The sequence below is a fragment of the Fundulus heteroclitus genome, chromosome 7 (assembly GCF_011125445.2).
Source record: "Fundulus heteroclitus isolate FHET01 chromosome 7, MU-UCD_Fhet_4.1, whole genome shotgun sequence".
Classification (NCBI taxonomy): domain Eukaryota; kingdom Metazoa; phylum Chordata; class Actinopteri; order Cyprinodontiformes; family Fundulidae; genus Fundulus; species Fundulus heteroclitus.
The window spans coordinates 24,604,504-24,626,462 of NC_046367.1; the positions used below are offsets into that span (position 1 = coordinate 24,604,504).

The 21,959-nt window shown below is 43.7% G+C and overlaps 2 protein-coding genes across 3 annotated transcripts; both read left to right on the top strand.

The window, feature by feature from the left end:
- Positions 1-1,045: 1,045 nt before the first annotated feature.
- LOC105933624 (claudin-10) lies at positions 1,046-4,529 on the top strand. Its single transcript, XM_012873236.3, has 5 exons — positions 1,046-1,853; positions 2,804-2,965; positions 3,041-3,122; positions 3,207-3,314; positions 3,404-4,529. The coding sequence occupies exons 1-5, from the start codon at positions 1,622-1,624 to the stop codon at positions 3,585-3,587; spliced, it is 768 nt and encodes a 255-aa protein (XP_012728690.2). The 5' UTR covers positions 1,046-1,621; the 3' UTR covers positions 3,588-4,529.
- A 1,890-nt stretch (positions 4,530-6,419) lies between these two features.
- On the top strand, positions 6,420-21,862 carry dnajc3a (DnaJ (Hsp40) homolog, subfamily C, member 3a). Of its 2 annotated transcripts, none has more exons than XM_036139245.1 (12): positions 6,420-6,681; positions 11,401-11,531; positions 11,610-11,734; positions 11,848-11,922; positions 14,788-14,940; positions 15,012-15,193; positions 15,565-15,684; positions 16,040-16,145; positions 16,241-16,361; positions 20,528-20,660; positions 20,896-21,044; positions 21,371-21,862. In XM_036139245.1, the coding sequence occupies exons 2-12, from the start codon at positions 11,519-11,521 to the stop codon at positions 21,520-21,522; spliced, it is 1,329 nt and encodes a 442-aa protein (XP_035995138.1). In that variant the 5' UTR covers positions 6,420-6,681; positions 11,401-11,518; the 3' UTR covers positions 21,523-21,862. The 2 variants fall into 2 exon arrangements, with proteins under 2 accessions (XP_035995138.1, XP_012728679.2); XM_012873225.3 differs by having other exon boundaries at positions 11,401-11,511.
- Positions 21,863-21,959: the final 97 nt, after the last annotated feature.

The window sequence follows — 21,959 nt, forward strand, 5'->3', positions numbered from 1 at the left end:
TTTTGAGCATTGGGTAGTGATAGTGTCCCATGTTATCTGTGTCGCTGCAGTATACTTTTACGGATGTGTGCGCCTTTCACAGTCGACTGAAGCGCAATTTAAAATGGAAGAAAATGAAATGTTGTGCAGAGCTCACTAAACCTGCAGTCTATTCCATTGCCTGTCGCTCTGTCCCTTGGGTCACGATTCTTTAATTGGAAAAATTAGGACCGCTTCCTTCAGTCTCTGCCTCAAGCAAAACTTCAAGTATCTCAGTTTCTTGCTCATAATAAATGGTAGGATAGTTAGGGGATAAATGCATAAATGGGGTCCTATTCAACAGCCATGTTGGTCATTTTCCAGACGATTGTGGTGAAAAGATAAAGCCGAGTCAAAAAGTGAAACTCTTTATTTTCAACCAGTGTCTGACCCTCATCTTTGACCATGACACAGATGGATGGATAAACTTCATAGTCGCAGAACATTTGAAAAAAAGAAAAACACCTCACTGCACTGGGTTATGTAGGGACACTTCTAAAAAGCAATCAGCCAACACTGTATGCAGCTTCCTCCTTAAATAACAGTCCATTTCTTCTGCAAATACATGCAAAAGTAAGAACCATCAGGATTGTTTAAAAGCCAGAAAAAAACGGTAAAAAAAACTAAACTAAATAGATTTCCAACAACAATTGTCCTTCATTTTCATCATGGGAAAATCAAAAAAAAAATAAAAATGGAAGTGACAACTCATCACAATCAAAAACTTAGCTTGGTTTGGCTATTTAATGCCCAAAAAACCCCCAAAAGAACAACAACAACAACAAATAGTATATCAAATGAGAGAATCTGTTGAAGCATTTAGATGATCAGAAAGAGCCTTTTTGTTGAGAATCTGAAACTTTAAAAGGCCATTTTTCCACAAGAAATTAATCTCATGTCAGTTTTCACACAGACCAGTGAGCATTGAGAAAATTTGGTTTCCTTTTTAATTTAATATATTTTCCGTTACGACATTGGACTTTTATATACTGTTTGGACGGCTTCCGTCAAAAGATATGAACTGTTCCACGTATGATAAGAATGAATAATGTTTTGTTCATGCTTTTTGTAACGTATATACTGTGCTTTGTTTATGCTTAATATTGTGATTCTACTAAAGCGGGTGTTACGATCAGCACTGTCCCAGGAAGCCCTGTTATTGTTATTATGACCAGCAATTTTCCACACAATAAAAAGGTTTTCTTGGTCGTTTGAGCCTCAGTTTGATCCATTATTTTTCCAAGGTGTTTAGCAGAACTGCACACACATTTCGATAAAGTGTCGAAAGTGTCTTCTCTCAGTGTGTGTATACTTTAAAACATTTGACTTTTTGAAACTGAGGAAAAAGCTGGACAAACCTGAACCATGCTGGAAGGCTTCCGGGTATAAACATCAAGCATATTAGCTTATGTGATCTTTACAAAACACAGCGAGGGCACTTCAAGGCAAAACATGTGATGGTGTACACAAACCGGGCTGTGCGAGCGTGTTTTTCCATCTTAGAGCTGAGGTGAGCAGGGAGCTTTGAACAGGTCTGAAACAGGTGTCCCACACTTTCAAGAGTTTGGATCGTCGGTTCTTGTCTGAACCTGGTTGGGTCAGCATGGGTTACAGGACCGTGGTGATGTACATTGAGATCGGCTGCTTTGTGGTCTGCGTGGCCGGGTGGATCCTGGTCTGCTCCACGCAGCCCACCGAGATCTGGACTTGGTCTGAGGTCGGCAGTATTGTCCTGACAACGTCGAACTACTTCTCCAACCTGTGGAAGGACTGCATTTCTGACTCTACGGGAGTATCTGACTGCAAGGGGATCCCGTCACTGCTGGCGCTGAATTGTAAGTTCAACATACAGCACCTAGACACTCCCCTAGAGCTTGTTCAGATTTCGCTCCTTAATGACACATTTCAGTGTACTGTATCAGCCATTTATGTCAATAATAATCAGCAAGTAGTGAGTAATTGTGACAGGAAAGACAAGGACCACCATGTCTCCAGCCCTATGAGTTAATACTGTGACAGGTATTGTCTTTATCTACAACTGCAGCTGCAGGTTTTACAAGTTTGTCTACCAGTTTTGGTAGATAGAGACTAAAGTTTCTCTCCAACTGAGCCAATTTGGACTGATGTGGTCTGTGAACAGCAATTTTCAAGTCTTGCTGCTCATTCCCAATTTGGTTTAATATTAGCCAGTCTAATATATGATCTAAACCAGCATTTCTGTTAGCTTGTCCCACCTGAGCTATGCATTGTCCTGCTCCTCCAGAGTCAATATGGGCCAATTGGCTTCTGTGATTAACGCTCTCCTTGCCTAGGCTCTCAGGCAGGTTTAGACACCCATGTCTTGGTAATTTGTTGTGTAATACTGTAATTTCAAATTATAGATGTTAGTGTTTTTGTGAGATGTTTAAAGCCCGCTTCAAAACGTCGTCACAACTTTATTCCTGACCTTTCTGCTGTGTTCCTGGTGCCCTTAGCTCGAACAAACCTCCAAGGCCTACACAGACAAGTTTGGTGACTTCTAAAGGCGTTATGTTGGACTAAGTTTTATTTAGGGCAGACCAGACAAAACTTTATTCTTCCACGTTTTGTAATATGCGCCACTTTGTGTTAGTTCAACGGATAAAATCACAATAAAATACAGTGAGGTTTGTGACTGTTGCGGGACGACGTAATGTGAAAAGGCTCAAGGGGCATGAATACTTTTCCAAAACACCGTTTCATGGCAGGAAGAAACCTTCTCGAGTCAACGGAAAAACATATTCAAATTGTTTTGCTTTTCAAACAGGGGACATTCACATGTGCCGGGCTCTCATCATCATCTCCATTATCTTGGCTTTCTTTGGATCCATCCTGGTCCTGGTCGGAATGAAGTGCACTAAAATCGGGGGCTCGGAGAGAACAAATGCCAAAGTAACCTTCGCTGGAGGGATGAACTACCTTATAGGAGGTAAAAACCCAGAAAGATCTCACCGATGTGCACTGAATGATAGATACTCAATATGATGTCCCTGTATTATTTCAGGCTTGTGCGCAATGGTGGCGTTCTCATATTATGGAAACAAGATCAGATCAGAGTTTGACGACCCGACTTATAACGAACAGAAGTTCGTACAACACATTAAGTATTCAAAAATGTTTGTCTGTAGACAATAAATCAATACTTAAGCAGTTCTTTTATCCGTTACCAGGTTTGAGATAGGTGTTGGAGTCTTCATCGGCTGGGGTGGCTCCTCGTTACTCATTACTGGAGGCCTCATCTACAGCATCTTGGCGGGGAGGGAAGCGTTCGGCTCGAGGTAAAATGCTGATTCTGAATGTCTTTTAAACCCTTTTTCAACGTTCAGTAAAATACAAACGGTATATTTGTTGACTTTAATCCTGGCAGACCAGAGAAATACGCAGCCAGCCAGTTCCCTGGCTACACGTTCCTCCCATCGAGAAAGAGCTACGCGTCATCAGCTCGCACGGAGATCACACATACCAGGAATTCAATGGTCTCAAGCGATAACAGCAGCATCTCCACCATCTCCAACACCACCAGGAGGACTGCCAGCAATGTTTATGTCTGACTTTTCTTTAAAAAGGAAAGAAACAAAAAAAAAAAGGAAAGAAACAATATACCATGCCATGAAATAGTATTTGCTCCCCTTACAAATGTATTCTGTTGTCGCTCTGTCAGTCGTATTTACATGTTTCAGATAATCCAGGATATGTTTATGTTGGACAAAGAATGACACCTGAGTAAATGCAAAAGAGCAGCTTTCAGGTGAGGATTTCATCAATTGAGGGAAACCAGCTATCTTTAACAGCCTGGGTCAATCCGGAAAAGTTATTGACTCCCCTGTGAAATCATGAATTAACCGATTATCATGATTTTTTTTTACCTAATATACTGGTGCAGTTTCTCTAGTCACAATGAAGACAGACAAGATTTCAGAATCAATAAATCCCTTAAATATAACCTGTCTGACAACATGAAAAAGATTAAAAAAGCATCATGTAAGGCCACAGAACAGATGGGAAACAGAACGGTTAACGTTAATCAGTCTAGAAGGAGTCACAAAGCCATTCCTAAGGCTTTGGGACACCAAAGAGCCACAGTGAGATTCATTATCCACACATGGATGAGTTGGGATACTTCAAAGATACAGGTTTAAAGGTATATTTATTATTCTGTAGTTAATTTGTTTTACAGCCATCAGAAGAAAAAACAAATAACAAAAACAAAGGAAGAGCAAGTCTGCAAATTTTACTCATGTGTTCCATTAAATTTGGCAGAAAACTAATGGAATTCAGAAAAATAGCATTACGTCTACAAACAAAGATGGCGGTAATGTGATTGTCTGGGCCTGCATCAGGGCCTGGACAATGTGTTGTTGAAGCTATGAACTCAGCACTATAACACTGATCTCTACCAGGACGTCTTGAATGTTTGGCCAACAGTCCTTGACCTTAACAGCACTCGTGTTATGCAAGTCCACTTCTGATTGGCTCAAAAATAACCAAAAATAAAGCTTAAGTACAAGTCTGGACTTGTAGCAGATTGAGAAACTGTGACATGACCTTAAATAGGCCAATCTTAATAAGATAAATATATATATATATATATATATATATATATATATATATATATATATATATATATATATATATATATATATATATATATATATATAAACTTTATCAAAAGTGAGCCAAAATTTACACAATGATATAATTCCACAGTGATATAATGATCTAAAATATTAAAGAGTTGAGAAATCAAAACCAGATAAAATCTCTAACGGGGCAAATACTTTTTTATAGCACTGTATCCCTATGAAGGGCTTTGTCATATCATTTCATGCCCACTGTTGGATTACAGCATTTGCTTTAATGCAGATTATTTTTTTGACTTTGTGTGTTTCAGGAACCATAGATTACTTTAAATTACTCACTTTAAATTACTTTAATTACCCATTGTAACTCCTAATTGATTTTAAGGACTCCTTATATTCCACAAGGGAACAAATTTCCATTTAGACTACTTTGTAAAAATACGTTTTTTTTTATTTTATATTTTTAGAATACTTACAATTTAATGGTGTTAGATGCAATCTGTTTGCCATCAGCAATCAGTATTTAAAAAAAACAATGGTTTGATTGGGTTAGAATGATTTGGTAATGGATTACATTTGCTGAGATAAAATAATTTTGTCCCTTTTTCTCTTCTGTCAAACCTTTTCAAACTTTGCAAAATTTACTTTGCCATTAAGACTTTTTTAAGATGACCCTTAAAGTGTACTGCAGCCTTAGAATGACGCTTTAAAACGTTTTTTAAATAAAATACTGTTTTACTGCAGTTGCTAAAATTGAACATTGCTGAAAATTCTAATTTATACTTTTAATACATTTTCTCAGCAGTAAAAAAAAAGAGAAATGTTTGTTTTCTGACATATACATTACTTTTCCAAGTTGATCAGGTTGCCTTGGAACAACCTAGGGTACAACTAACACCTGAGAAAGGGACCCATTTCTCTTAGTTACTTTTCAAAATGGGAAGGACAAGAGAACATTCAAGAAAAACATGTTTGATGATCTTCACAAGCTGTTAAAAGGCTACAGCTCATCTACACTCTTAAAAAAAAAACTTTAGAAGTTTAAAACAACTGAAACTGGGGCAAACAAGTGTTACCTACAGGTGAGGAGATTGTTTAGAAAAATGTTTGATTAATTAAAGATTTGATACAACACTGCAATGTTGTCTAAGAGCTTCACTAACTCAATAAACGTAACCTGCAATCTGAAATGTGTCCCAAATAAATCTCAACAAATGTGTCGCTGCATTTCCATGGCAGGTGGTTCCTGATACTCAGATGCCCCAAAACAAAATCCATAGCTCCCAAATGCCATCAGAATTCCCCTAATCAGAATTACACGCATGGCTGAGTGTAATTTAATCTCAGGATAAAACGGCGATGAAAAACTGTGAACGGCTGCAAATGAATTGAGATTATTGGCATGGGAGTTTACTTTCCAGCAGCCTCCACATAATCAGTCATGTAAGAAAAACGGATTTAATTCACGTGTTCCTACTTTCATGACAGCTGAAGAGTTAGTTTAGCCTTAACAACGTGTGAGGTGCTGCTGAGAACGTCATGAGTTGCTCTATGTTGTATTTTTTATGAATTAAATATTCACCCATTAATACAATCTCCAGGGAATATATCAAAATTATTGTAACCCCTGGCTTTTGGTAGTTTTGAGTCAAAAGGGAGATGGGGGGGGGGGGCGCTACCTGATTCGGAGCGCGCGCTCTCCCGTGCACGCGCTGTCCGTTTTGTGCTGCCGTGGCTGCTCTGGGTTGAGCCACCCGATGTGGGCGGGGTTTCGCGCGCGGCCCAGCCAATCAGCGGGCCCCACGACCGGGCAGCGTAGTGTTGCTCTGTGCTGCAGCCTGTGACGGAAGAAGAGGGAAGTTATGCACAGCGGTGGAAAGCAACACATGGGACTGCTGTGCGCTTAAAGCCAAACATCTGGTAAATCCTCACCTGACAGCCTGGGACACGCCGAGAGAAGACCCGTGGGCTCCAGATTCAGCCATGGTGTCCATCGACCATGTAACTCAGAAGATACTCACTTACCTCCCGTATGTTCTTGTTTTGATGGACATGCGATATGAGGGTAAGAGTTGCTGCTTGTTGGGCTTTGTTCGGGCGCTCGTTACCGTCTCTGTAACGGCGACATCGACCGTAACCGTGAGCCGTTTGTAACGGAACGTTAGGAGAACTGACAGCTAGCAGTTAGCCGGCTAGCTCGCTAAGCTAGCTAATGATAGTGTTTTAGCTTGCTTTTGTTGGATTGAGTCCGAAAATTATTTAAAAAAAAAAAGGAGTAACTTTAATCTCTGGCGAACAATTGCAAGACATAATCTCCTTTTACCGTGGGAAAAGTCTGAAAGAGCTTCACAGCTGGTTGCATAAAGTTGAAGGCTTTCAGAGTGACAGAATTTCTTTTTTTTTCTTTTTCTTTTTTTAAACTTTACTCGTTTAAGTTTTTAATGGGGCAATATGCATAGATGTTCTGTAAATAGTAATCATGAGACATGCAAATAATTGGAAATGACAAAATGATAAACTTCTATTATTTACCTAATCAGAGAAACATATTTGCAATGTGTCTTTTTCCCCCCTTGTGCAATAAATTAACCTTGCTAACATTTAAATGACCTTGTTAGATCAAAGGGAACGTGTTAATGAGTGCAGGGAACCTCACCCTTATCAAGAGCTCATTTTTACAAGGGTTAACATGTTCTGACCTGAACTCACGGTCCCAACATGGCCTTCTCCTTCTCCACCCCTCAATGTTTTTAGAAGATCAAGTTGGTTCATGAGATCCTGCCTCAGGTGCGTTATTGTCTAGCATTTGCCAGCTGTAAAGCTCTCTGCTGCTGAAATTGCTCACATTAAAAACACGTTTTAAGATGATCGGATCCAAATCCTCAAAAGTCACATATTGATCATTTATCAGAAAGTTAAACAGAAGACAAAGACATCAGTGCTGTTATTTCCGCTACACGACTTACCTGCACGGTGGTCAAGGAGAACATTTTAGAAGAGATGCAATGCATCAAGCCGCAGCTTCGCTCCACCATGCCTGCTAACTCTCACCTGGTCTGTTTTAACACACCTGACTCTTAATATTTGCTCATTAGCAGAGCTTGTCTGCATGCTAGTAATTCAGGTCGATTTAGGCGTGGAGGGCAAGGGGCACATCTAAAGCCGGCTTCACACTTTCTACGTTACTTTTGCGCTCCGATCTTTCCATGCAAAATGTGCCGCGCAGGGATCCAAACTGGATCCGTCCATGCATCCAGACAGCCGCGCCCCCCTCCCTCCTTTATTTCGAAATATTACCGGGTCCGCTTTAAACTTCCTGCGTCTAACTTCCGGTCTGACTCATCTAGTTTTCGGAAATTGACGCACTTTGCTCCGTCATCCGTCGGCCCATATTTCTGAAGGACAGCGGAGGAGAGTTCTGTCATGCCGTAGCGCCGACGTGCTGATGGGAAACGCCCCATTGACTAGAATTTTTATTTGTGACGTAACGGAGAACGCACGGATGAAGGAACATTTGTGAATGAAGTGTAAGGCTACGTTCACACTCCAGGGAAATGCGACCCAAATCCGATATTTTTGCCCATATATGACCCATATCTTTTTCACGGCAGTGTGAACGGACCAATTCCGATCTTTTCACCACACCCCCACCCCCAAATAAAATCCAATTTGGACCACTTGCATGTTGTGTGGTACTAATTCAGATATGTATACATTTTTTATTTTTATTTTTTTAAATCTGCAGTCTAAACGGTCACTACACATCCACACATAGTAGTAGCTATCCATCCATCCATCCATCGATCGTCTTCCGCTTATCCGGGGTCGGGTCGCGGGGGCAGCAGCTTCAGTGGGGAGGCCCAGACGTCCCTCTCCCCAGCCACTTGGGCCAGCTCCTCAGGAGGAATCCCAAGGCGTTCCCAGGCCAGCCGGGAGACATAGTACCTCCAGCTTGTCCTGGGTCTTCCCCTGGGCTTCCTCCCGGTGGGACGTGCCCGGAACACCTCACCAGGGAGGCGTCCAGGAGGCATCCTGACCAGATGCCCGAGCCACCTCAACTGGCTCCTCTCGACGTGGAGGAGCAGCAGCTCTACTCTGAGTCCTCCCCGGATGACTGAGCTCCTCACCCTATCTCTAAGGGAGAGCCCAGACACACTACGGAGAAAACTCATTTCAGCCGCTTGTATCCAGGATCTCGTTCTTTCGGTCACGACCCAAAGCTCGTGACCATAGATGAGGGTAGGAACGTAGATCGACCGGTAAATCGAGAGCTTCGCCTTTTGGCTCAGCTCTCTCTTCACCACAACGGATCGGTACACCGCCCGCTTCACAGCAGACGCTGCACCAATCCGCCTGTCGATCTCCCGCTCCATCTTCCCCTCATTTGTAAACAAGACCCCAAGATACTTGAACTCCTCCACTAGGGGCAGCACATCCTCCCCAACCCGGAGAAGGCACTCTACCCTTTTCCAGTTCAGGACCATGGTCTCGGATTTGAAGGCACTGATTTTCATCCCGGCCGCTTCGCACTCGGCTGCAAACCGCTCCAGTGAGAGCTGTAGATCACGCCCTGATGAAGCCAATAGGACCACGTCATCCGCGAATAGCAGAGACGCAATCCTAAGGTCACCAAAACGGATCCCCTCAACACCTTGGCTGCGCCTAGAAATTCTGTCCATAAAAGTTATGAACAGAATCGGTGAAAAAAGGGCAACCTTGGCGGAGTCCAACTCTCACCGGAAACGAGTCCGACTTACTGCCGGCAATGCGGACCAGACTCTGACACCGGTCGTACAGAGACCTGACAGCCCTTATTAAAGGGTCCGGTACTCCATACTCCCGGAGTACCCCCCACAGGATCCCCCGGGGGACACGGTCAAATGCCTTCTCCGGATCCACAAAGCAAATGTAGACTGGTTGGGCAAACTCCCATGCCCCCTCCAGGATCCTGCTGAGGGTATAGAGCTGATCCAGTGTTCCACGGCCAGGACGAAAACCACACTGCTCTTCCTGAATCCGAGATTCGACTATCCGACGGACCCTCCTTTCCAGAACCCCTGAATAGACCTTACCAGGGAGGCTTAAGAGTGTGATTCCTCTGTTGTTGGAACACACCCTCCGGTCCCCCTTTTTAAATAGGGGGACCACCACCCCAGTCTGCCAATCCAGAGGAACTGCCCCCGATGTCCACGCAATGTTACAGAGCCGCGTTAAGCCGGGCGTACACTGTACGAGTTTTTCCCCTTTTCGGGCCGATTCTTCAGTCGTGCGAGCATTTTTTGAATCGGGCTTGATCGTAGAGGGGGGGAGGAGGAGGGACTGGCTTCTCACGACTACCTCCCGATCAGGAATCGGACGATCGGTGAAAATCAAACATGTTTGAAATTCAGTCGGCTGTCGTGAGGTTTTCGTGAGCGCATCCTGCTGTTCAAGCAGAGCTAGGAGGGGGCGCCCTCCCCTCCTCTCCGTCCTCGCCAGCGGAGGGAGGGAAGCGGGCGTCCCTGAAGCGACCTCCGGCCGGTGTTGGGGAGGGCGAGCCGTCCGGTCCGCGCAACGCGCTGGCCGCCTGTTTCGGCACTCCTCTGCGGTCCGCAACGCGCTGGCCGCCTGTTTCAGCACTCCTCTGCGGTCCGCCTGTTTCGGCACTCCTCCGCGGTCCGCGCAACGCGCTGGCCGCCTGTTTCGGCACTCCTCCGCTTGCTGGGGGGGGTTGCGGGCCAGGCGACCTGCCGTGCCGCGCGGCCGCCGGTGCGTCTCGTCCCTCCTCTCTCCCCTTTGTTCCCCCGACGCCCTGTGCCTCCTGCGGGCTTCGCCAGAGCTGGGCTCGAACCCCTGCTCTGGGTCCCTGTCACCTACCGTCGCTCGCCTGCCTCTGTCCCCACAGCGAGCGGTCCCAGAGGGGACGCAGCGTACAATGTGAGCAGTCCGGTCTCGTCCGAGCGTCGCGCCGCACAGATCGTGAGCGGTGAACTTTTTAAACCCCGCGGTTCCGTCACACAATTTTAGATGTATATAAGTACCACGACTGAAAAACTCGTACAGTGTACGCCCGGCTTTAACCAACACAGGCCCACAACATCCAGTAGCAGCTAGCGCTCCATAAAAGACCGTTGTTAATAGCTGTGCCCTTTCTTCTTTACTTATTCTTGCTATGATGCAGTCTTCATATTATCGGCCCTCATTGCTTAACAGCTTTCTGATAATAGCAAGGAGAGATGCTGGCCGGTCTTTGCGTTTTTGTTTAATTTTTTCATAATCTTTTTTTAACTTTAATTGAACACTTCTAGAAACAATTACGTTCACCATTACTTCTGCAAATGGTGCGCTGCTCTGTGAGGTTTCCTGTTATCTGCGCATGCGGGTCGCTTTTCGGTCTTGAACCCTTCAGACAGACGTCTGATGGCAGTTGCAGCTAATATGAACGTCCACCTCCAGTAAAATCCGATTTCAGCAACAACAAAAAAAATCGTAATCGAGCGTCAAGACCTGCAGTGTGAGCTTAGCCTAAAAGTTGCTGGACATCGGGCCTCGGGGATTGGTGTTTGAGACCACTGGTTTGAAGAGATGGAATATGATCAATAAGTGTTCCTTCAGAGACACATATACAGTGTCTGCACAGTTATTAGGCAAGCTGTGTGTTTGAGGATTCATTTTATAAATGAACAACTACAGTTCTCTCGGTCAATCCAAACTTTAATGAGTCCCTGCACTGAAGCAGCAAACTCTGGGAAAAGCCATTTCTGTGTGTACATGCAATGATAAATCTCTGCCCGTGCGTTTCCAGGAGTGAAATGCGGGAAGGACGGAAGTGTCGACAATCACATGGAAATGGGAAAGAAACTGCTTGCTGCCGGACAGCTGGCCGACGCCCTCTCTCACTTCCACGCCGCCGTGGGTGAGTGATGGAAATAAAAGGCACGTGGTTGTTTTTTTAAGTTTTCACTCATTTAAACGCATTTCAGCAAATATGTTTATTTTCTGTCATTTACCCAGACGGAGACCCCAAGAACTACATGGCGTACTACAGGAGGGCTACAGTGTTCCTCGCAATGGGGAAGTCAAAGTCTGCACTGCCAGACCTGAGCAGAGTCATTGAACTCAAACCAGACTTCACATCTGTGAGTTTTTACCTGAAGAGCCTAATTTATTTCACTCATACTGGACTGTTGCAGCTTTAGTGGTTCTGTGCGTGCAGCAGTTCACAAGCTAAGGTCTGCGTTTTGCTCCAAAGGCACGTCTTCAGCGAGGAAACCTTCTTCTGAAGCAGGGAAAGCTGGACGAAGCAGAAAGCGACTTCAAGCGGGTGGTAGGTACACCTGATCCGCTTAGTTTGAACCAAACATGACAGGATTTTTCCAGAAGGGGTCACTGTTGATCTGTTAAGTGTTGGCCCTGAAAGCCAGTAGAAACCTGACCTCCTATGGTTGCTGCCGTGGAGTGTGGTTAAAAAAGAAACATCTCCTTTGCTAAAGAGAACATTTGAGAAACAATATAGTGAGCCGGCTGCTGCATGAGTGGCTCGCTATTAGTCGTCCTACAATAAGGTTCCCCTGAAGGATGTTTTGTTGTTCTAAAAAGGGTGTCTGAGATGTAGATTGCCTGCAAAAAGGAAAACTGTTTTAAATAGCCTTTAGACCGTTTTATACGGCGCTGTCCTTCAATCGTCAGATTTTCCCGTCACCTTGGATATGACGCTGTCCTTCTGGCCCTTGTTGTGTGGCGCACAAAAGACGAATCCTGTTTGAGTGTCAGAGGCATTCAGCTTCATCCAAACATCATTTGTGCTTCACAAATCGTTTGGATAAGATTATAAACGCGATCGCCAAGAAGGACCGTGTTCATTAAATGGAGGCTGAAACAAACCGGCTGGCTTGATGCAAAGATAACCGCTGCAGATGATGTTATTTCAGCAGTCTGAGCTGAAGGGCTCATGATGCTGGGAATGGCAGAGCAGAACCACGGTTTATTTTCAAAGATTAGCTCTTACTAACAGCTGGGATTCTTCTTACAGCGTTCATATTTAAATCCTGACCTCTATACAGTGAATATCTGCCCCCGCTGGAAAGCGATACGAAGGACTGCAACAGTCCTGCCTTAGGAGTCGAGAGGAGAGGCGCGGACATGTTGTTTAGAGTTGCCCTCGACTTCCTAAAGTTCTGAATGATGTCGACCTCTGTGAAGTTGTTATAATGCCCGCCCCACCATTTCTGGCATCCAGAGAGACCTTTGTGCAGCCAGAGCTTTGCAAAATGCCAGTTTCACTCTTTTTTTTATTCACACTCTTTCCTCTCAGCACCCGCTGCCAAATAAATGGCTTCCATTGGACTCTTTAAATCATAAAACCTATTTCTTCCACGCTTGCTTGTCCAAAGGGGGCAGCGTCGACAGCACTTTGAGTCGTCTTGTTACTGAAAAGTGCTTTATAAATAAACTTGCCTTGCATGAAGTTAGTAATATTGGTCTTTCGCGCATGCAGGTCACTTTGGAGCCACAAATGGTTCACACTGGAGTCAGAATTATAATAGTAATGGGAAAAAAAAAACGGTACAGAATAAAATCGGATCTGAGCATTAAGGAGTGCGGTGGGACTGTGGCTCTAGTGACTCTTTAATTGTTTCTCCCTCTTTTGAATGTCAGAAGATGCTTAGGTTAGGCTGCGTCTCACTGGGCTTAGGGTATAATTTTCATCCATTTTGCCGAGCGGCTCCTTGCCTTCACATGAGATTGTAATGACACACAACAGGGATGTGTCTGTGTGGTCCTGCATCTCGTGTGGGGCGTTGTACCGTGAAACTCCAGATGGCTCCTGATCCGGAGGAGGGCGACGTGATGTTTACATACCCTCTCCATCAGCATCAGTGATGCTTTAGCATTTGGCTTTTTAATGATCGTTTCAAACCAGCCAAGTGATAGAAAACAGGAGATTAGAGAGGACAATGTTTGGTAAATGCTAACAATATCAATGTTTGCAATGTTTTAAGATAATATCGCAGCCCTGCCCTCCCAGTTGCAGAGATAATTTGAAGCAGTATCACGGTCCACAGTGGACGTTTTATATATATAACGAGGTACTGAGAAGGTAGTAACCAGGAAATGTTGCTTCCTCTCAATAATCGACTTCTTCAAGCTTGACTGAAACGGTAGCTGCCCACTTAGACGAGCCAGAGCAGCTTTAAAGATCAAGCTATTTGGTCACAATGTCCGGAGGAAATAATGTAAGAACACCACCTACTGCAGGCATGGTGGCAGCAGCATCAAGAAGTGGGTCTTTTTAGCTGCTTTTGGTACCATTGTATGCATTAAGTAGTTCTAGTGAACGGGGTAGGTCCACATACTTCAGTTTGACCCCAGATCAACAGCTACATGGTAGAAACCTGGACAGGAATGGCCGTTCAAACAGGACAACGCACAACAACCATGGATGAAGCGTGAGGAATGACCAACACCTCAATCTTGTTGGTCTGTGACATTAAATGAGATCATTTAGATCTCTGATAAGAAGAAAGGCCAGAAAATCATATTTATTCAAATAGTGGGGTTGTATTGGAGCCGGTATGGATTATTTTGACCTTGTGTGGATCTGAGAAAATTCCCTACAAATTCCAGCATGTGTAAAAATGTTTTTTTTTTTTTTAAACTAACTCCAGGTTCTTGTAGAATCGTTCCACCCTGGAAAAACAATGGTTTATGGCAGGAGAAAATCATTTTAATTTGCTGCAGCGTGTCTTGGTTCCAGACAGGGATGAGCTGCGGTGCCTCTGGAGAGCAGATTCAAGGTGGTGAAACCTTTTACTGTAATAATGTCAAGTAATCTGGCCAGAGGTGGACACCGTCCTGCTGCTTCAGCAGTCCACAGCTGTGGTCTGACCTAATGCATCACATTTATGCTCCTCTCTCAGCTGAGCTAGCAGGAAACCCTTGAAAGGGTAGCCATGTCTTTTTTTTTTTTTTTTTTTTTTTGTAGCAGCTCAGTCATTAGCAGATATTGCTCTTGTAAATATGATGAGAATGGTTACAGCTAATGGGTTTAGGGAGCGCTGGCGGGGAAAATCTCCTCTGGAGTAGAACTCGGCTTGAACGCGTTGGCGACATCCGAACTTAATTTCCATTAGGACCTTTTGGGCTTTCGGAGGCGATTCATGTTAACTCCTTCCTCCTAAAAACGTTCCAGCTCAAATCCAATCCGTCTGACAAAGAAGAGCGGGAAGCCACGACCCAGCTGGCGAAGTCCGACGAACTTCAGCGGCTGGTGACCCAGGCGCACCGCAGCTACAGCGCCAAAGACTTCCCCACGGCTCTTGCACAGCTTGACGTTATAATCGAGGTAACTATAATTCCCCTCCGATGTCATCGCTGCGTTCGGGCAGTCGCCAACAAAATGGGTTTTTTTTTCAGACCTGCATCTGGGACGTGACTTCCCGTGAGATGCGAGCAGAGTGCTTCATTCAGATGGGAGAGATGGGGAAGGCCATCAGCGACCTCAAAGCTTTGTCCAAGCTGAAGAACGACAACACGCAGGCTTTCTACAAGCTCAGCACCATCTACTATAACCTGGGAGACCACGAGATGTCACTCAAGTAAGGAGGGAGCGTCGTGGGTCGGCTTCTGCCGCAGGCGCACTCTGACTCAGGAGGTTTTCGGGAACGTCTGCTCATGTTCTGCATTCAACCACCAGTTACAACCATAAACTTCAGTCTTAGCAACAGGGGGCAGATTTTTATATAAAAAAGATTAAGAATGGAAGTTTTGTGGTTTTTAATCACAAAATGTGGAAAAAGTTCATGATGATATTTATTTATTTTTTTAGCAAGGCAGCGTAATTCTGCTTTAATACGCTGCTGTCTTTGTTATTAGAGCCAGACAATAAGCCATTGCAAGTAAATGTAGCAAGAAACCAGTGAGATCCTTCTGTGGTAACGATGGAAAATGAAAGTCTGTCCGTCTGCAGCGAGGTGCGCGAGTGCCTGAAGCTGGACCCGGATCACAAGCAGTGTTTCGGCCATTACAAGCAGGTCAAGAAGCTCAACAAACAAATCCAGTCTGCGGAGGAGCTCATCCGAGAGCAGAGGTTTGTGTTTCAGACCCATCCGTTCAGAGCTGTGTGTGTGTGTGTGTGTCGGCTCGTAATGGTTGTGATAAAACGCTTCAAGGAGCCTGAATGTGTTTGAATATCTGTTATGTCTTCCAGTAAGGATGAAATATCTCTACTGAATACCAGGGGCTACATCAGCTCCAGTCTTTGTTTGATCCCGAAACATTCCCGCTCTCTGGTTTCACGCGCAGCGTGTCCCATTTTAACGCGGACGGCTGTCGCTTCAAATCTGACTTTGTGTGAAATATTTACAGGACTAGACAGAGAGAACGACGTTGGTGCGATGTTTCTGCGGCGTTCTGCTCGCTGACATGTCTTCCTGCTCTTGAAGGTACGAAGACGCGGTGAGTAAATATGAGGCCGTGATGAAGACGGAGCCCAACGTTCCTCAGTTCTCCCATCTGGCCAAGGAGAGAATTTGCCACGCGCTCTCAAAGGTCAGACCCCCTTACTGCCGCCACTCAGCCCAGGCTGTAATTTCTGTGAGAAGGCATATCGAAGCGTTCTCCTCTGGTTTGTGTTGTGATTTTAGGCCCAGCAGGCGAGCAGGGCTGTCTCCGTGTGCAGCGACGTCCTGCGGTCCAACCCCGAGAACGTGAACGTGCTGAAGGACAGAGCCGAGGCCTACGTTCAAGACGAGCAGTACGAGGAAGGTAAAGCCTGCTGGCTGCACCTCTCTGCAGCCTTTTCCCAATTTCAGCTGAATCAGTGGCAGATTTATTCTGCTGACTTTCTGTCTGTTCTCACAAAGAAAACAGCAAACAGTTCAATCTGCTGCCTTTTTAATATGGAGATGTGTTAATACCCCGTGTTCATGCTTTGTCTCGTTATAACCACTAAATCCTACATTTTTATTGGGATTTTATCTGATGTACCAACACAGAATAGTGCATAACTCAAGGGTAAAGAAATTAAATGTTATGCAGTTGCCCTCAGAACACTGCAAAAACAGAACTAAAAGTGAAATTTTCTTGAAATCATTGTAAATTTCCTTGATTAAAGCAGGTAAATAAGACTATTTGCCAATGGAATAAGATTTTTGCACTTAATATAGGAACAATTCATCTCCATCGTCTTATTTCAAGTGCAGGATGTCTAATTATGTTATTTTAGAGATGAATTGTTCCTGTTTTAAGTGCAAAAATCTTATTCCATTGGAAAATAGTCTTATCTACCTGCTCAAATCAAGGAAAAATACACTCATTTCAAGAACATTATTACTTATTTTTAGTTCCCTTTTTGCAGTGAAGTTACCTATTCAGTAAATGAGGTCAAGCTTTGTGTATTTTCATTTCTGAACAATTACAGCCGTTCAGTAAACACTGTTGATGCTTATATTAGCGGATATTAGGAAGTGTGGTGAAAATTAATCATCGTTGAAAGAGACGTCCAATTTGAAGTTTTCAAAAAAGGACAGAAACACGGTGGTGGCAGCATCATGCTGATGGGAAGATCATTGAAGGACAGTCCTGGACGAAAATCTCCACTCTAATATAAAAATTAGAGATTACAGTCCGGGGTTAGACGGTCACGTTCCAGCAGAATGACTTTAAAGCATAAAACCTGAGTTACAATAACATGGTTTTAAAGTCAAGATCTAAATATTTCAGATTCTGTGGCAAGCCTTGAACATTTCTGCTTAGACGCTCCCCGTCAAGTCTGACTGTTCTAGAGTTACCTTTTCAAAATGGAAAAAAATGGCCGCCTGTGAATGAGCAAGAAAACTGCAGCAGTAATGGAAGGGGGATTCGGGGGCTGAATACTTAGTTTACCCTCTTAAGTAGCATTGCTAATTTGTTATAGGAAAGCATTTTTGCTGTGAATCTTTTTAAGTAGCTGACACAATCTTTAAAAAGCGCACATGCAGACTGATGTTTGTTGATTAGGTCGGGCTACAATATGCTTTTCGTAATGTTAAAGCTAAAGCGAAGCCTGTATAGAGACGATGCCACAAAGAACTGCTGTTTGGTTCGTCGTAGTCTTCTTTCTTCCACGAAAAGCTCCGCCTCCTGTAATAACAGAGGTTTAACTCAGGGGGCCTGTAGCACCAGATAAAAGCAGCTGACAGCACAACTATTTCAAGATCTGCTCCGAATCTTAGCTTTTCCTAGGACTGTGTATTCTGCACAGAAATAACTCCAGACTCTGGTACCTTGGTTTTCTGACCTTGTCTCTGAGTGGCTTAACACGAGGAAAGTGACGGCGCTAGCTGATGTCAGGGATAAATCTTTGTGGTGAGGCTCTGACTCCAGCTGCAGTTTGCGCCTTGTGAGTCTCCCTCAAACTCCAAAATGGGCTTTACTTACTCAAATCTGTTGCTTCTGTATTTATTTATTTTTTTATAAAACCTTTTCCTTCCACTCAACTTCCCATTTATATGCACAAACAGAGCGCTTGGTTAGCGAGGGTTGGTAAGCATCTCCAGCAGCCCCTACCATTAACACAGGCAGAACATTTTTGTTAAAGTAGTTTTTAATCACCCCTATTCAACATTTTTTAGAAACCAGGTTTGGGTTTTTTATTGCCGATCATTATCAACAGAAATGAGTTTCACTTTTAGAATTGAATTCCTAAAATAAATGAATGGTTCAGTTTCGAAATTCTTGTGACGTTGCCGTGAATTGACCAGCTAGAGGAACAAACAAAATCCTCTAACAGTTGGTTAAAAAGAAAATAAGAAGCTACGTTTAAATCCGTGTGTTCAACACCCCGAACGAGGATAGTGAGTCACGATGGATATTATTTTTACGCCAGCCGACAAATCATAGAGGCGGTAGTTGTAAAGGTCAGTATGCACATAAAGGGAGTAATGGCTCTAACAAAACACAAGGACATGATTTCAAGCTGTTCGCTCATTTTTGTTTAGTTTCTTACAAGTCCTCCAAAAAAATTACCTCAAACTTCTACTTCTAGTAAAAATATATATTAAAAAAAAAAAACATCCAGTAACTCTCTACCATAAACGGCATAATTTCTGTCAAGTCAGCCAAGAAGCAATAGGATTCATCTTTTAAGACCCCCGCCATGTCTGGAGGAGACCCTCGCTGAGGTGACGGTGCGGCGTCGTTAACGCGACTCGATGCCGTCAGACCTCACGCGGGCCTTTAAACTGTCAGAACACGGCTGTGTAATTCACCTGGGTACGCCTGGCAGGGTAAACAAGGCTCAAAGCGCCCAGACATGTGCACACAAACAGCCCCGGGGCCGTCTGCGCCGCTCGCTGACTACGTTTCCATCAGAGAGCACGCCGCAGATGCAAACCATTTAATTAATATTTCTGTTAATGTGACGGCAGCCACTGAAGATTTAAAAACGGCCGATATTTTTGGTCATTTCCGCTTCGACGTGTCTCTGCACGTCGCTGTACTTCCTGAATGTGCGAACTTGAGCAGTTTGTGTAATTTAAAGGAACCTGACATTTCAGATATAGATATATATATTTTTTTTCTTTCTTACAGGTTCATATAAAACATTTCTTTGCATTTCTTCCCTGCTCTCGTATTTCTTAGAAAGTTAGATAACTTGTCGACTTTCGTGACATTTGCTTAGCTTATCTGCGTCGCATTTAGGTGCAGAGCGGAGTTTATTCAAATAAAGCAGCACAACACTTTCTTTTTTTTTCTTCTTCTGCTTTCTCTCTGTTTTCCCTAAGAAGCAGCCCTCTGGATTCATCAGTCTTCTTTCAGGCACCAGCGGTTTCTGCTGCTTTTAAGCCTCGGCGTGCAATCTACAGTAAAAAGCCATTTTAATTGATCACTCCTCAGTCGGACGCGTTTAAATCAGCCCAGACCACGGCTCTTTGTGTCAGCCAGACAGTAATGGAATATCCTCGAGGAGCCTTGTCCACACGCACGGGCGTAGTTAACATGCCTCGCGGTGATTTGCCTCGACTGTTTTGTTTTTTGTTTTTTCTGGAATAATGTGGCAGACTAAATTTGAATTCATTCAGTTTTTGAAGCCGGGCTCATGGCCAGAGAAACCCAAAGCTTGAGGCTTCCCACTTTCATTAATTCAATGCAGCACCCAAAGTAATTTCAACAACGTTCCAACAAATACATATTAATTTCAGTAAAGTAAAAACAATTCAGGTGACTTTTTATTATTTCTATCGGGGTAAAAGGTGAGTTTATATTTAAAGACATTGTTGCTGGGTAAATTCTCTTAAATTTAGTTTTTCAGAGCCCGGGCCTTTTGTTTGTACAACAGCTTAGGTTTAGCCAAATTGAATGGAGAGTATCTTAAGTGTTGGATTTAGGTCTGGACTTTGACTAGGCCACTCTAACACACTGCTATGCTTGGATCTGACGCCTTCCATTGGAGCTTTGGCTGCATGTTTACTGTTGTCCTGCCAGGAAGTGATGGTCCACCCCAGCCTCAATGCCTTTAAGCCTGTAAAAGACCTTCTTCCAGGGTTGCCCTGTATTTTGCCTCCATCCTCTCACCCCGAAACCAATGATGCTGCCACCACCGTCTCGTGACGGCTGTATTCACACCAAGATTGAATTACACTAGTGGGACTCCTTTTGCAAATTGGATGACTGCAGAAGTTAATTAGCTACAGTGGATTTGATGTAAGGGTGCCAAAGTAGAGGGGGCTGAATATGAATGTATGTAAAACGTTTAAATTTGTGCAAAGGTTTAAGAAACTTATTTTTTTTTATTTTACATTTATGCACATTTTAGTGTTGTCGTAAACACAAATCCCACCAAAGTACGCAGAAATGCTCAGTTTCAACTTGATAAAATGTGACAATTGGGATTAAAGCTTTTTTTTTAAAGAGCAAAGCTGATCCTGTTTCTCTTTTTATTCCCTTTTTAGCCATTAAAGACTACGAGACCGCTGCAAAGCACAGCGAGAATGACCATCAGATCAAAGAAGGCCTGGACAGAGCTCAGCGACTTCTCAAACAGTCACAAAGGAGGGATTATTATAAGATTCTGGGAGTGAAGAGGTGTGTGCTGAAAGTTTCAGGTTCAGATTTTTTTGGGCAAAATTAGAATTGGGATTTCTGGAAGTTTAAGATGGCATCCGAAAGGAAGGTTTTTCATTCAAGAACTTTTTTTATACAAAGTTATCTACACAAGAATCAGAATCCCAACTTGTTCATGCTTATGTTGACATTTAGATGTAACGTCTGGTCTTGATAAGAACAAAATGTGCTGAAAATGCTCTATTCATGCTCCCAGAACTGCCCAGAAGAAAGAGATCATCCGTGCTTACAGGAAACTGGCCCAACAGTGGCACCCGGACAACTTCCAGGACCCGGAGGAGAAGAAGAAAGCAGAGAAGAAGTTCATAGACATCGCTCAGGCTAAAGAGGTTCTCACCGATCCAGGTTAGGAGCGGCTTGAGTCTGGGCAGCGGATAGAGCCCGTAAATGTCAGCTCCTTCTGGAGGCGCTTTATGCACCTGCTGTTTAGTTTGTCCTTTAGGTTATTGTTGTCACACTTCCAGTCAAGCTGGGCTGGTCCAAACAGCAGAAAGCTTTGTGCATCCTCAAGTTTCTAATATTCTCACTAAGAACTGATCATGTAAGAGTGAAATATTAGTCTGAAATAACAGAGTAGGGTTTTACTCTGGAATTTAAGAAAAAAAAAAAAACGGGCAACTCTAAAGAGTTAACGGCTTCATTAAAAACTGAACTAAATGCTGTTTTTCCAGAAATGAGGACCAAGTTCGACCACGGAGAAGACCCCATGGACCCAGAGAGCCAGCAGGGGCAGCATCACCCCTTCCACGGAGGTTTCCACGGCTTCCAGGGCTTCAACCCGTTCGGCTCCGGGCCCTTCAACTTTAAATTTACCTACAACTGAGAACTTTTTAATCCCAGCAAAACTGGAGCACATTTTTCTACTTTCCTCCCTCTTTGAAAGGGAGATCACAGGCATGAAAACATGTCTGTTCCTAACTGTCACAAAAGCTCGGAGCAAATGGCGACTTCAATTAAAAACCCACCACCGTTGTTGAATAACGCAACACTGAATGCCGACTGGCGGTGTTATCTGTATCTGCCTCGTGTGATTTATTCTGACGTCTGGATTCTTTCCACGTGTCGCACACTCATCTGATTCAATTTGCCCAAAACGACACTATTTTTATATGAATGGATTTTTGCCAAACTGTAAATAAAATAAAGCTATTTATTTACACAAATCTGGATTTGGTGAATTGCTGTAAAGAAATATAGTTAGTAAAACATTTGATAAAGTTTAGTAGCTATGCACACATCCACTGATGACCAATGAGATAG

What these genes read in the sequence shown, in the direction of transcription:
- LOC105933624 (XM_012873236.3), top strand. Translation starts at nt 1,622, where the DNA reads ATGGGTTACAGGACCGTGGTGATGTACATTGAGATCGGCTGCTTTGTG. An exon ending in GTCACTGCTGGCGCTGAATT is followed by an intron (nt 1,854 to 2,803) that starts GTAAGTTCAACA and finishes CTTTTCAAACAG; the next exon opens with GGGACATTCACATGTGCCGG. An exon ending in GATGAACTACCTTATAGGAG is followed by an intron (nt 2,966 to 3,040) that starts GTAAAAACCCAG and finishes GTATTATTTCAG; the next exon opens with GCTTGTGCGCAATGGTGGCG.
- dnajc3a (XM_012873225.3), top strand. Translation starts at nt 6,600, where the DNA reads ATGGTGTCCATCGACCATGTAACTCAGAAGATACTCACTTACCTCCCG. An exon ending in TTTGCCACGCGCTCTCAAAG is followed by an intron (nt 16,146 to 16,240) that starts GTCAGACCCCCT and finishes TTGTGATTTTAG; the next exon opens with GCCCAGCAGGCGAGCAGGGC. An exon ending in AGAGGTTCTCACCGATCCAG is followed by an intron (nt 21,045 to 21,370) that starts GTTAGGAGCGGC and finishes CTGTTTTTCCAG; the next exon opens with AAATGAGGACCAAGTTCGAC.